The 15,280-nt window shown below is 37.3% G+C and overlaps 1 protein-coding gene across 1 annotated transcript in view; it reads right to left on the bottom strand.

Moving 5' to 3' along the window:
* RAB2A (RAB2A, member RAS oncogene family) overlaps window positions 1-15,280 on the bottom strand; it is a 42,872-nt gene that overhangs the window by 5,039 nt on the left and 22,553 nt on the right. Inside the window, exons 4-6 of the mRNA XM_040545705.1 lie at window positions 14,199-14,281; window positions 13,194-13,286; window positions 9,804-9,915 (exon numbers count right to left, since the gene is read on the bottom strand). Of these exons, the coding sequence (XP_040401639.1) occupies window positions 9,804-9,915; window positions 13,194-13,286; window positions 14,199-14,281 (288 nt within the window). The remainder of the gene's footprint in view (window positions 1-9,803; window positions 9,916-13,193; window positions 13,287-14,198; window positions 14,282-15,280) is intronic.

Below are 15,280 nucleotides of genomic sequence, written 5' to 3'. Positions count from 1 at the left end.
TCTAAGTGGGTGATCGAATCATCACAGAGGGTCATGAGAATTTGCAGCAAAATAATGAGAAGAATTAATCATTGCAGATTCACAAGGCACTTAGGAAGTGAGTTCGTTTTTCAAACATGCGTTAGAGTTGAAGAGAAAAATTGGCTTTCAGCCAACTATGAATTGATTCAAATTCCTCAGAAATTGAAGTTTTCAATACAAGAAAAAGCATTCAAACTTATCTTGGTTTCTGATAACACACTAATTATTGTAACAGGCTCATACGTGGGCCTGTTGAAAGGTATAAGCCAAAAACTTTGGAAAGTCACAGCTGGGATCTGTGAGGATGCTTGCTCGTTCCCATTTAAGTAGGACACTAAGCAGAACTTGAAGTCTTAAAAACGTGTTATGATAACTTCATGTAAACAAGCACTTAACAATTGGCACTTCTAACAATTCTAGAACTAGAGCTGGCTAAGTACACTTAGGCTCTTGGAATTAATTTCATGAGAATTAAATTACATCTATAAAAATTACCTTAGACCAACCACCTAGAATTTTGCCAGACTACCAGCTCCAAACTGAGTACAAAGTATCTTCTGGATGCTACATTCAGGAAGAGATCCCCATGAGAATGCATCTACACTCACAAATATGTGAAAATGCACTCCCTATTCAACAGGGTTATTACATACGTACTGTACAAAGCATAAAAGCATGCTGACTTCAGTACAAATGGTGTATTTTAACACTAAATACATTTCCTGAGAAAATCTTGATCTGAAAAATCAAAATATTCCAATTCACCTCAGTTCTACAATTTCATTTGTCTAGAGAAGATATAATCCGATTACCAAATTTCTGCCGTGATTCTGGTACACCAAATATCAGTGTTAGAACAGTACATACAGGTATTCTGCATGGCAAAGTGCCAGGCTATACTGGGTCACATATAAATAATTCCTATTTGAAAACACTGGTTTCACGAGAATTTAGCATCTAAAAAATTTACGTCTTCAGTTAGTACAGATTCTGAAAAATTACTACTATTCAGCACTGAAAAGAGACTTGCATCCCTAAAGACTTCCATCTGTTTCTTGCATCCATGTATTTTAAGTTAGCTTATGCCTTAAAGCGTAAGTGGACCTAAAATATCCACCTGAGAACCTTACTAAAAACAGCACTCTAGTCACTTTAAGAATATCATATCAGATTTTGGCATTGTATGCTACTGCCCCAATTAGCAAGGACAAGAAGGTGAACTCTGTGTAATTGGCTTCTTCTAAAAATTTCTTTTCATACTGCGTGTTCTAACTCTTATCTGGAACACGCAGTATACTATGAACTCTCAATTTTTTATGGGCAGTTTATCCTGTTTGCAGATTAACTGAGCCACGGACGCAAAGAGACAGAGCTGCTTCCCCTCAAATCCAGTTTGCATTTATTAGACCACGTGCAGGAGACTGCAAGAACACAGCTGTAGCACTTCACATGCCAACTTGGATCCAGGTGCAGCTCAGCCACTTCCACACAACACAAGACTTCAACCAGCAAGCCCACACGGACCCAGGCTGGCTGCCTACCAAGCTTGCTGCAGTTGCCCTGTAGATCCTGGTAACGCTGCTGCTGTTAAACCACAACACAAAGACACTCAAGCCTCTCCACCCCCCATCAACTCAGGTCCATCCCAGTTTATTCTCACCGACTCCAGACAGGCAGCACTAGGTTCTGCCTGGCTTTATATGCAGTCACCCGAAAGATGGCAAGCCCCTGCTACACAGTTCCTACATTAACATACTCAGTCTGCAAAAACCTCTCTTCCTTTTATGAGTAGACTTCCAAACATACAGATTCTAGGCTACATTTGAGGAAAATTAAAGAAATCACTGCATCTTTAGGAATATGTCTACACTTCATGTTTAACTCCTGGTTTTAATCTTCCTAAATCACAAGATACTGATGCTTTTATGCTTGAGACTACTGAATTTATCTATACCACAGCACTTAAAAAAAATTCTACAGAAGTTGTTCAGTGATTTAGTGATTTCTTTCAACATCACATTTTTCTATTGGGTTCACCTTATAACTAGGTTTGCCAACACTGATAACGGTAACACCCTGCTGAGGAAAATGACATTACTGTGCAAACAGGGAAACTAAGTCTTGTAAGATGCGATCTGCCTATTGTGTCACACCTGCACCTAGTGCAAAGCAAACCAAGGAGGGTTTTGAGTCACAATATCTGAGTAAAATATCACTTCAGATATTTACGTAAGGGGTTTCCTAGGTCACGTTGCTTTATGGAAGTCACAAAGTCTCAAAATGTCCTCCTCAGAAAACAAACAAGCAAACCCAAAAGAACAACCACCGAAAATCACAGATGCTGCATTTAAGATAAATTAATCCTAAAACCCCTGACTACAAAACAAAAGCAATTTGACGTCTATTTTATCAAAGTAAACAACGTAGCTTTACTGCCCTTGAGACAAAACAAGGAAGAATGAATTCTGTTACTAGTAAAAAAAAAAATAATGCAGGAAGCAAGGGAGTAAGCTCCTGTTACCTCTGTCATATCCAAGTTGTATGTAGGAGTAATAATAAGCTAAAGGCACCAGAACACAAGCTATAGAACATCTATATTTAGATTTGGCAGATGTGACAAAATGTGCAAATAATGTCTTGCAGACACTAAAGCTATTGCCGTGATGAGTGTTTGATGACTTAGCTCCAAACTGAGAATAACAAAAACTTGTAAGTAAATCACCAATACTTTTCAAAACTCAGATTTTACAAGTCCATCTTCGCTTAAAATCAAAATATATCATATTCTGCATTTCCAGTTCATGTAACATGCTGCCCTCTGGTGGCTATATTAAATTTAGTGCTCTGAAATACAAATTGGTTTGAGTTCATTATTTCTGAACGCTTTCCTACACTTAAATCAAGAACACTTAACTGTAACGTATCTCAAATTCTGAAGCATGGTCTTCACCTCTGTGGTCAGCCAACACCTAGAAGTTTGTCCTCCTCCCAATTTCCTATGCTTCAGCAGTTAAGATTAGTTCATTACTCTAGTAAAATATGCATTTGGAAACAGTAATGACACGGACCACAAACGGGTTTACTCAGTAGGGCATTCAACAACCCAGAGTGTAAGTGGTGCTGGATGGTCACTTACAGAGTGAGATCCTAAAGCTCTGAGCAGCTGTTTTATGCGCAGTAAGACAATACTTTTTACAATTATATGATCCTTCAGAAAGAAACACAGGTCACCAAAGGGCTTTCAGAGGGGTTAGTTATTAAGCAGCAGGGAAGTGCTATATAACGAACCCACATCCCAAGAAGCGCCCTTACACATTTGTGGCTCTACATTTAAAGGAAAGGTGCACAGGCCCAAAACAGAACTTGACAGCAATTGGCTTGTGCTGTCTTTGACAAGCTTATTGGAAAGAAGCACATTACTAGCGTGAAGCTTCTCAAGAAGTACTGCAGCTGCTGCTGAACAGTTACAAGAGATGGAGCACCTGAGAAAAAGATAAACACATAACTAAGGAACTACTTATAGAGTAAAATCTATGGCTTAGGCAGACAGCCATATGATACTTTTCATGCTGTTATTGAGAGCCTGGATCCCTTAACTGAGAATTTTATTATGATTACACCTCAAGATGCCCAGAAGTCCCAAGAACCATGGCAGAGTCACTGTTCCTTACAGCAGAGTTGGGGCGCTGCCCAAGGATTTCCCACAAGGAGATAAAAGTTGTGAATCTTCACTGAAGTCAGGTGTCCTGCCCCTTCTCTCTCCTACAGATGAACTGACACCTCTATTTTCTCATGGGAGAAAATGGCGGAAGAGCCTAACTTCACACAGCTGAAGGGTCACAGAGCTTTGATTTCAACAAACCTGAAAGAATCCTGGTTTTGATAGAACTTAAGACAAACCAAATAAAATTAAAAAACCACACACCTTTCACATACAAGAAATTCTACTGTTCTCAAAGCTCTAGTCAAATTACATCTTATGTCACTTTACTATTAAAGCTACTAACACCTTGAAGTTTCAAGTTTTCTCAACTAAATCCTTGCTAAATAAATAGATCAGCAGGTCAAGCAGCTGTTTGCGTACCAGCACTTAGCCATATTTAAAGAGGGTAAAAGGAAAGGAAAAAACAAATTCTAGAAAATATCTGTTCCAATTTGGAACTGGTAAGAATCTCATCTTTCTGTGGGATTTTCATTTTTGTCCTTTAGGGTATTACCAAGTCCATTATCCTTCCGTTATCTGTGACTGAGCAGTACGCCTGTTGAAACTACCGGGATTTTGAGTCTCCACTTTCTGATTCAACAGAAGTATGAAAAAAACTGCCTGAAGAGAAAATTAAGTTACAAGTGAAACAGAACTGTCGATTGACCATCCAGCTGTATGTAGCAGAGGTACTCAAACGCTGAGTTGAAATGGTTAGTCCATTCAGATTTAATCCTGAACAACGAATGCATTAATGCATTCTATTTATGTGCAGACAACTTGGAACAACAAAGACAGTCTAAAACGAAAGCTTGGCATAGGGCTATATAATCCCATCCGTATGGGGAACAACTTACTGAAAGCAACTGCCACACCAGGAGTCAGTGACATGCTAGTAGAGCTCGGTAAGATCAGCTTTTGAACTGTGGTGGTGTTTGGTGCTGGTCTGACCAGTATCCAGAAAACTCTTTTGCTTAAGGTTGATCATATTAGTCACTATTGAGCTAGCACTATGGAGCACAAGAGGAAGGCACGAAGTTACTCCAGCTTTCCAAATACAGCTAGGCATCTTTACTTCTTTACAATCAGTGCCTGTAAATGGATTCAAACAAACGATATTCCAGGGATGCAAAGATAACTACCGAGTGCTGTAGAAGACCTTACAGTTCATGCAGATGACCCTATTCTACCCATGCATGTGTTAGACACTGCCCCAGCAGAAACCACACAGCAAACTCTGAACTGCACATTTCAGATAAGACTACAACTAACAGTCATATACTGTTGTTGAACCACCAATGAAAAGTGTGATATAGTTGTTAATGTCTCTTGCAAATGAGAGAAAAAGTCTTAAGTATTACATGTAGTTTTAATACAAGGTAGAAAACCAACTGATGTTAATACAGCTCGGAAAGCACTGAAGAAAAATGCAAAAAAAAAAAAGTTGGCTGTTGATAGTAGGCTATCTATTTTGATGGCTTTAGACAGAAGCTAAAGGGAAGTTGATAACAAAAAACTCTTTCTACAAGCATGATATGGCTGAAGAGGCAGTATAACTGGTCTTGTGGCAGCAGCCAAATGATAGCCAGTCAAATAACCCCCCCTCCCAGTCCTTTTACCCTCCTAGTGATTCAGAAACTCTCCTCACCACATTCCACATTAAACGTGATGATTTAACTCTGTGGCCACACTGAATTCTTATACGCCTCCACAGAAGCTCTGAAGGAAGAGCCTAAGTCTACTTCCTGCTCCCAGCTATTAATTGCCTATTGTGCAAACAGGATATAAACGCCCCATTAACAGCCTTGCAGTACATGACCAGCTAACAGGATATTCTCTGCTGCTAAACGTTGACATCCAAGATGTAGGTTAACAGATCATCCTGAAGAACAGAATCAACGTTTTAAAACTATCTTAAGATCTGAGCAGGACAATGCACTGCTGCAGCTAGGAATTGACTAAGGCACTGCACAGTGGCGGAAATTGGGTTTAGACAAGAGAAACAAAAATAACACTGATGACAGAAGCTGATTTGTTCATTTAAAGAAACAGCCAAGGACTACCGTTATCTTACAAATCTTTATTGTAGATGTTTATGAGGCACGTTAAGATGATGTTGGGTCAAAAACAATGTTGAACTGATCACACGTTATCTGGTGGCTTGCCTCATCACTCTGTAAGAACAATGTATTTTCAACTAGAGATAAGTTAGAGATAAGTTTCCTCTGGCCATTTAACTTCTTCTGGTACAAGACAGCAGACACATCCATGTACTGCTGTGTTTCAGTAATACATCCTCATGAAACGCGAATAGTCTGTACACTGAATGGCAGTGACTAGGACCACAGGACTGTAACAGCTGTCTGCTTATGCTCCATGATAAGGATCTGTTAACCCACGTAGCATCACCAGCCTGTACTGCCACTCTCCTCCTCCTGAATCCCCCAGTGACAAGAACTTGGTATTCAACATAGAAGAGCCACACTGTTATTAGCCCTGTTGTTGCAGGGCCAGGTATTAGTCTGGACCAGAGATAAAATTAAGAAAAGCATGCCAGGTCTTAAAGAAGATGTGCAGAAATGCTCATGTAGCAAACAGTCTAAACTTCCGTCCCGTTCTAATAGGACAGAACTGATCAGTATACAATGGCATGCCCCGCTAAAGAAGGCATTCATAAAATGTGGAACGTGGTTAGATACCTAAAGGGTTGAGAATGCAAGTACCTGTAGAGCAAAGAGTGTCTCAAGTATAACTAAAATGGATAAAAAGTACTTGCTATAGTTTCTTTACATGAGTGGAACGAAACCTGTACACTTGCAAGCTATGCATGTTCATAATGAGATAGACAGCTTCCATATATTGAGGATAAGGCTCCAGAGAATTACAGGAATTGTTACGTTTCTAAGGTGGTTTGGAGAAGGGCATGTACAAACAATCCGTGATGATTATTTCTAAACCCTTAACAGTCTTCTTTTGCCATGAGTACAAGCCTCAGATTCAGAAACTGGTTAGAGCACTAGCTCTGTAGCTACAAAGCATATTTGGCCAGGAAAAATGGATCTCCTTCCCAATTCTACTTAGGACAGACACCTCAAAATTTGATCTATTTCTCTCAAATGACTGGAAGAATAGTTAAAGCCTTATTATTGGATACTGTGTAGCTTCTTTGTCATCACTTTACACTTCCTTTACTACTTTGTTTTATATAGCAGCTACTAAAGCAAATGCAGCACTAGGACAAATGCAGTAGGCCAAGGCTTTATTAGTCAATTATGTAGTCTCAGTAAGGCAAAATCCCTCTTTTGAGAGCAGAAAGAGGAAACAAGACACTGGTTGTTATCTATGAATGCTCTAGCTTGCTCCATCTATGCATTTCCATATGTACATGAGTCTTACAGTAATAGCGTCTCTTCTCCAAATCACCCTTTTTGAGGGATATTTCCCATTGAGGGGTAAAAAGAACAGAAGCCCAGCTTTTTAGATCCAATCTATTTCCAATCTATTTTTTCCCATCTACTTTTGCACTGTTGAATGCAAAATTGAACAGTATAAACACATACTCTAGTCAAAAACTTTACTTTCTTAACCATTAGTCTCCCCCCCAAATGAACAGTAAAAATGTTTTGCATTGTTACTGCGTAAGATTTGTGAACACATGGCCACAGATTTCTTCAGCTTAAAATTTCATCTAATTTTCACTGAATTACCTCAAATGCTGTTCTTTGTTTAGTTTCTACATCCTCAGCCAGTCAGAAAACTAATTTCTTTCCTGAAGTCATGTGCCGAAGGCTTTCTACATCTGCCTCAGCTCTCTATACCTCTTGTTCTTTCTTCTAATGCTGCCCATTTCACACAATTTCTTTCCTTGCTCCCCCCATTTTTTTGATACTGAACAGTCCAGAATCAGCACAATGACAAAAACGTAAGTGGCCTCTTCGTTTGTCCATGAAGTGATAACTTTCGTCTTCTGTGCCTATTTCTCCTCACTTACTTTTATTAACTCAAAGGTTAAGATTTTGCTCTTTCAGCTGTAACTAGAGTAGATCACGCTACCTCTTTTAGTATTGATTGAGAGTACCGTTTAAGGAATGTATTTGACTGTCACTACAAAGAATTAAATCCTCAAGCTTTTCCATCAGTTAAGAAAGTTAGTACAATCACTCACTTATAGAACCAGAAAGAGAGGATTCTATTTGAACTTACTTAAGAACGAACTCTCTGCTGATGTTCCTTCTGATAATCATAGGTGCATTACGTACCAGACAAGTCATCCACTGGAAATCCACTTTTTGTCACAGAAATAGGTGACAATGTTAGAACCACACAATAACAAAACAGAATGAAGTAAATGAAGGCTGTATGCTATTCTTACTATGATTTTTCAAAATTTCAAAACTAGAGAGCTTTACTACCAAAGCAATATCTAATCAGTTGCCCACCATCTTACAATTTAGGACTATTTTAGAAAAGATTAAGAACAGATTATGTAGTATGAGAAGCTGAACTATGGCACGCTACTTTAAAAAAAGGCTAATAAGCTGGGATAAACGAATTGAGTGTAGGTCTGAAAGACAAGTCACAGAAAAGTTTGGGTTGGAAGGGACCTTAAGATCCCCCAGTTCCAGCTCCCCTGCCATGGGCAGGGACACCTCCCACCAGACCAGGTTGCCCAGGGCCCCATCCAACCTGGCCTTGAACGCCTCCAGGGATGGGGCATCCACAGCTTCTCTGGGCACCCTGTTCCAGTGCCTCACCACCCTCTGAGTAAAGAATTTCAGTGAAATTGAAATGAAGCGATCTTTCTGCTTTACACAGCACTAACGTATCATCTGGAGCTCTTTGTCCACCACTGTACTGGGTCTGGCTGGGATGGAGTTAATTTTCTTTATAACGGCATATATGGTACTGTGTTTTGGATTTGTGATTAGAACCTCATTGATAACACAATGTTTTAGCTGCTTCTAAAGACTGCGTACACAATGTCAAGGTTTTCTTTTTCTTTTTTTTTCTGCTTCTGCTCCCTCAGCAATTAGGCTTGGGGTAGGCAAGAAGTTGCAGGAGACACAGCCAGACGGATGACCTGACTTGGCCAAAGGGATATTTCATATTATACAATGATAATGCTCAGCAATAAAAAACACAATGTAGTCTTTCTAAACAGCTGTTGCTCAGAGACTGTCTGGGAATCGATCTGTTTATGGGAAGTTGGGAGTGACTGCCTTTCCATCACTCTCCCCCTCCTTCCCTTCACTTACTAAGCTGTCTTTATGTTGATCCACGAGTCTTTCTCACTTTGACTCTTCTGATTCTCTATCCCATCCTACTGGACAAGTGGAGTAAGTGATCAACTGACTAGGTTGTTGAATTGCTGACTCAGATCAACCCACCACAACCATCCTTCAAGACAGATGTGTAGTAGATCAAGGTGACATATGTAAGAACTCACATATAACCAGAAATATGAACTATATGCAAATTTCAAGGGAATGAAGTTCTTTACTCTAAAATAGCAAAGACTGAAACACATAACATTCAAATACATTACAGACTACAGTAACCAAGATAATGGCCTCTTTGGCAACTTTCTGGAGGACAGAAATTGTGTGTGTGAATTGCAGCAAAGAAGATTCCTGCTAGGTAGTGGAGAGGAAAGATGAAAACTGTTTACAGTAGGGATACCAAAGTATTGCAATAGCTTGCTCTGAAGAGCACATGAAATATAAGAGGTCTTTAAGAACTGGTTATATTGACATTTGTCAAAGACACTGATAGCTTTTCTTGCTTTGCACTAGCAAATCTATTCCAGTTTCAATTTTCAGATTACAAAACAGACAGGTGTACCCATTTCACTGATTATGCATTTTTAAAAATAAGCATATTAGTTAATGCAATCTCAACAATATCTTTGGTGCTGTGCAATCAGATAAAATTTAGACAGTATCTTTCTCATATTACAAATTAAAGAGTAGCTGATTCAAGTGGAGAAAGCCAAAATCCAGAGGAATAACATCTCTGCAAACTACAGAATGTGTTTCAAAACAACTGTTTTTACTAAAGTACCAATGTTAAGCAAAGTTACCTCCTCTACATTGGAAGCAGTTTTGGCAGACGTTTCCATAAAGATAAGTCCATGCTCTCGTGCAAATGCTTCACCTTCCTCTTTCTTGACTTCTCGTCTAGATTCTAAATCACTAAGATGGAAAAAAAAGAAGTTATTCATGTGGTCTAACCTGTCCACGTAAATATCATTCTTCAGAGATATACTTACAAGCCAACAGTCCCCATTAGAACTTATGTACATACAAAGATCTATTCAAACCTTTACATAAAGTAGAATTACTATAAGCTTTGCACTTACAACATACGGAGTAGCCACAGACATCACACCTGAGTTATCAGTTCTAGCTGACACAGATCTTAAAGAGTTCATGAAATGCCTTGCAACGGGATAGGTATATACTTATCTAGCTACTCCTCAAACGCTAACTTCAGACATCGTCATTTTAGGTAAATATCATTTTTCTAGTATCATGTTATCTACGAACAAAAATGGTATTTTCAACTGTATTAGCTGCTCCCTCCTGACAACCTAGCATTTAGGTTTTGAAACTCTATGCCTGACCTAGCCCTTTAACAGCAGCAGAACTTAAAGTGACTGTAACACATTTTCTTGTTTCCTGCTTTCCAGTCTGTAAGAAAGTTAAATATTACAAAAAAAACCCCAAAACATAGAAAACCTTCTTGGACTGGACAATGAAAAACAAACCCACTTCTAAAAAGTAGGAGTGAAATACTTGTGTCCATATGACTTAGAACTTCTTTAGTTCTTAAAAATACAGTGATACACAGTTTCTGTCCTTCTTTCTAAGTATATTACATCCTGAACAATATGATGCTGTATTTTTTCATATGTGATTTTATATATATAAGTTGTCTTTAAATTATGCATGTGAACGCACACTTTCAGATATACAATTTCAAATTAAACAGCATGCAAATACAGAGGTTTAATTTATAGCCAGAGTGCTAGTAAGACATTTAATACTGGGCTGCCACTCTTGTAATTACACATATATGAAACATAAATCATACTCACTGTGGCATCAATTTTGCAGCAAAGTAGGTTTTTGTTATTTTTACAACTATATGCTAGCTCAGATAAGTTACAGAGTCAAGATAATTCAGCACATCATTTAAACATGGAGCATTTGAAGATAAGGATACAAAAAATGTCTTCTCAAAGAAAAAATAAGTTGACGTTAATTATATGTAAGCATTCCCAGTATCTCAGTCTCAGGCTTAAGATAACCTAAACGAGGTGCTCATTCTCATGTCCTGAGGTAGCTGTCTGACATTGTATTTTTGAACTTGAACAATGTCTTCATTGCTACTACCACGCTACACTCCAAAATGTCTTATCTAAAGCTTGATTCACTACAGTGTTATCTCCATGATAAAATAGAAATAAACATCTTTTTTTATTTGAAATAGTGCAGCTGCATTGAAAACTGCAGTGATAACCCACTCAGAACTCACTACTGATATCTAAACATATCCATATAAGAGCTTTAACTGCTTCTACTAACCACAGTTGTCTTCCTCTCTCCATACATCCCATTCCAATAATTCGAAGCATTTGGTCTTACTAGATCAATATAGCTATGCTTTGTTCTGGAAAGGAGATCAAGTATAGTATTTGTCATGTTTTAATTCCAGTATACGTAATGTTTTCAAAAAGCAGCTATTATATTTCAGCTTAATTTCTCAATACCCTTCAAATCTAGTATTAAGTTAGTAGTACAATTAATTGTATTGTAAGTACACTTTTGGGACTCTTAAAATTTATTCTTTAAAAAATATTATGCTAGTATACGTGTTCTTCCTTCCATAAGTCTCTAGAGCAGTACACTCTACTGTAAGAGCTCCAGTAACATGCTTTCAATATAATGCAGTGCAAACAAAGGAGTTTCCTTCCCATTCTCCTCTTTGAGGCTTGAAAATAATACCCTTTAAAAAGCTTCTTAAAGAAATTTTGCTTCCTGTGGCACCATAATCTGCAACTTAAAATACATAATCTAAGTAAATTTATTGTGTGAATAAACCCTAGTTGTAACTGGGATAATTACTGAGCTTGCTGCAAGTAGCATATTAGATAACATACAACCACTTGGTATATAGTCTGCAAGACATCAAAATTTACTTTGCTTTAACAGCCAAGAATAATCAGGAATAATTACAGGTGTCTTAACTAAGTATACAAATTTACACAGTATTTTCTGCAAAAAAAAACAGTGCACATTATTTCTCTGTGCCACTTCTTTACTCACACAAGCATAAAAAAAATGTTGCTCATTGCTTTCATGGGCTTACCATATCTTTTAATAAATTAGATTACCTTTTATAACAATTTGTAAGGACTATGCTTATCACATTCCTCTACTAAAAAGAACTCTGCTAGTCATTTTCCATATTATATATAAAAATATGGGTAAGCTTCATAATCATTTATTGCTTATTATGATTTTTTGGAGTAAGGTAGATGACAAATATAGGGAAAAGAAGTGGAAGGAAGGGGAAAGAAAAAGAATAAAACAAGAGGTGAACAGGCCAAACTAGACTGTATTTACTACAAGGCTGTTTCTCAGTAGCATCTAAAAATGATCTAGCTGTTCATTAAAATTCAGGGGACAAGCATACTGTTATTTCAACTGGCATCTTTACCTTCAAGAATTTCTTAGACATGGAGACAAGTTAATGTCATTTAGGTAAAGGCTCACAACTAACAGCTTTTTTTAAGTTCTGAGATGATGCTTTTGATATTCAAAAAAAATCCACATATAGTAAAAATCTAGACATGATTCTACAGTTTAGTGGATCAAGAACCAGAAAAATTACAGAATATATTAAGTTTACTTGTAATGGTTTTTTTAAGTGAAGATTTTCAATATAGATCAAAGTCTCAGCATCAATAGGGAACCATTTTACAACTTCTGACACTCTAGCTCATGAAAAGACCAAGTAGGTAATCATTTCCAAATCTGGTAACAAACTTCCAAACCTTCTGAATTTGTATCACTTAGTGTCTAAGAGTTGCCTGAACTTAAAGGAAATGGTTAAAAACCATTCTCTGACCACGCTCCTAGCTGAAATAGACAGAACATAAAGTAGGCCTGAAGTTCAGAAGCATCTCATGTAATTATTGAGGTATGCACTTTTTATATTTCATAAATGTTTTCAAGTGAATCCAGTAGTATGGGCTTCACTCTGTTTAATGACATTTTCTCTGCCGTCATTCTTAACCAAAAATGCAAACCACTTTAGAACACCTAAATTAGGCGCCATACTCCCTTTATAAGGGACGTATCTAGGTGCTTACTTATGGAATCACCATTTAGAACGAAAAAAGGTAATGAGAAAAACAAGTTTTAAATCTCTAGTATCTACAAAATCATGGCTGGTTGAATTTTACCTTTTATTTCCAATAAGCATTATAACCATGTTGGAATTGGAATGTTGACGAGCATCTTCTAACCAAGTTGTCAAGTGGTTGAAAGTGTCCCTCCTGAGTATGGAAGAGAACAAAAATTAAAAGCAGTATTTCAAGAAATTATTTTCCCTTCCCTTAGCTAGCTTCTCGATGTGCACAACGAACTCATTTATTACTACACAGGCTTCAGGGATAAAAGCTAGTATTACCTTTCTGAGAGTGAAAACAAGCAAACAAAAATTTAGTAAAACAAGGAGCATTAATGGACTCTTCCTAAAGAGTACCTGAAAGCATTTCCTACAAAGAATAAAGAGGATTCTTATAGCCAAAAAAAATCTGCCATTTGACATATATATTAGTCTGCTGAATGGAGCATTAGAAGTCTGTAACATGCTCAAACCAATTCAAGTAACAACACAAGTAGTCATGAGTTCATACAGTAATATTTGCTCTATTGCTGGCAAAAAAAAAAAAGACATTTTCTGTGAATTTGTAAATTCAATAAAGAATTTAGCATTTTTTAAAAGACTTTCCAGGTATTTTTATGTAATCAGACTGATGTTTTATACTTTTTTTTTTTCTCTCCAGACTGGTACTTCAGTAAAAAGTTTGATACAGTAAAAGAAAAAATATAGTTCAAGGTAATAAAAACACAAGAAAAGAATTCATTAAATACTTTAAGGTCTTTCTCAATAAAGGTATTCCAGAGGTACATGGACAAAGAGTTTACAAAAATATTTTGACTCATTCTTCGTGAGAGTTTACACATACTTTTTCTCAACCATTATACTGAGAAAAGTCGAAGTGTATATATATATAAAACATAGTCTGTATCTTGATTTTGAGCATGTAATGAACACGGCAAAACATTAGATTGCACATATTTATAAAAAATGCTAAATTAGACATTTTTTACACTGTAGAATTGTACAGTGATATACAGAAAAGACAATTTTAAACCAGTTATAACTTCCTCCACATTCTCACCTTGTAATGTCATACACTAGTAAAGCCCCTGCTGCCCCTCTGTAGTATGACCTTGTAATGGAACGGAAGGACTCCTGTCCTGCCTGTAGAAGACAAAGTTTCGTTATTTCATGCCTCAGATTTATGTTTTGCTGCTAAAAATTTACTACTTTTGAGAGGGCAAGGAGGTGTATGGACGGGAAACCACAGAGGGGACAACTGGGGACAAAGTCTCTAACACTGGCAAAAGAAGGCACATAATGAGAAGACACCAACTACAGAACAGTGCTGTTAAAAAAATCGGAACAAGACCTCTAAACCTTTTTTGGCAATCCCTGACAACCCAATTTACTGAATGGCTTCACAATACATGAATCATTATTAGAGCACAGAATGGACTCCTAGCAACTAAGCTCTGAAGACAAATTTGAAAGGAAGCAAATAACCCAGAGCTTCACATTTGAATTCAATAACCCGCTCCCTGGGGCAGCTGTTGACACTAGAATAAATAAAGCCCATTGTAAATAAATGATGAATGACATCTTTACGCCCACCATCTGCTGGTGTAAAGGTTGTTGGAAGGCCAAGGATGCAGATTTTATCCGTTATATCATAAACTGCAGCCAGCTTTCAACAGTCTTCAGATGGAATTCTTTCAGTAATCATTTTATTATGAAAAAACAGAAAACTGTTCCGAATTCAATTTTACACAATTCTGCTCCACAGCTAATCAATTTCCCCTGTACTTGATAAATAACATGTGTCAAACAGCTACAGGATGCAAGAGTCATCTTCATATTCACTGGTGAAAAACTTCAGATATTAGATAAATTAGATAGTTCTTATAGGAAAATATTCCATTAAAACCTTAGCACTTAAAAGAACATGCTCATCAACTTACACTTTAATCACCTTCAAACAACCCACAGCTGTTTTGAGCCCTCTACTCAGAAGAGAGATCCCTCACTAACATGCAACAATCAAAACCACTTTTGCATTTATAAAAGCACTTTTTGGAAGAGCAGTTAGAACACAGTTTATGTGGATAAAGACCACTTATAGGACAGAGGTATAACCCTTTCCTCCCATATAAAAAAAAAGCA

The sequence above is a fragment of the Cygnus olor genome, chromosome 2, assembly GCF_009769625.2.
Source record: "Cygnus olor isolate bCygOlo1 chromosome 2, bCygOlo1.pri.v2, whole genome shotgun sequence".
In the NCBI taxonomy this organism is placed as follows: Eukaryota; Metazoa; Chordata; class Aves; order Anseriformes; family Anatidae; genus Cygnus; species Cygnus olor.
This window is presented reverse-complemented; position numbering and strand designations above follow the sequence as displayed.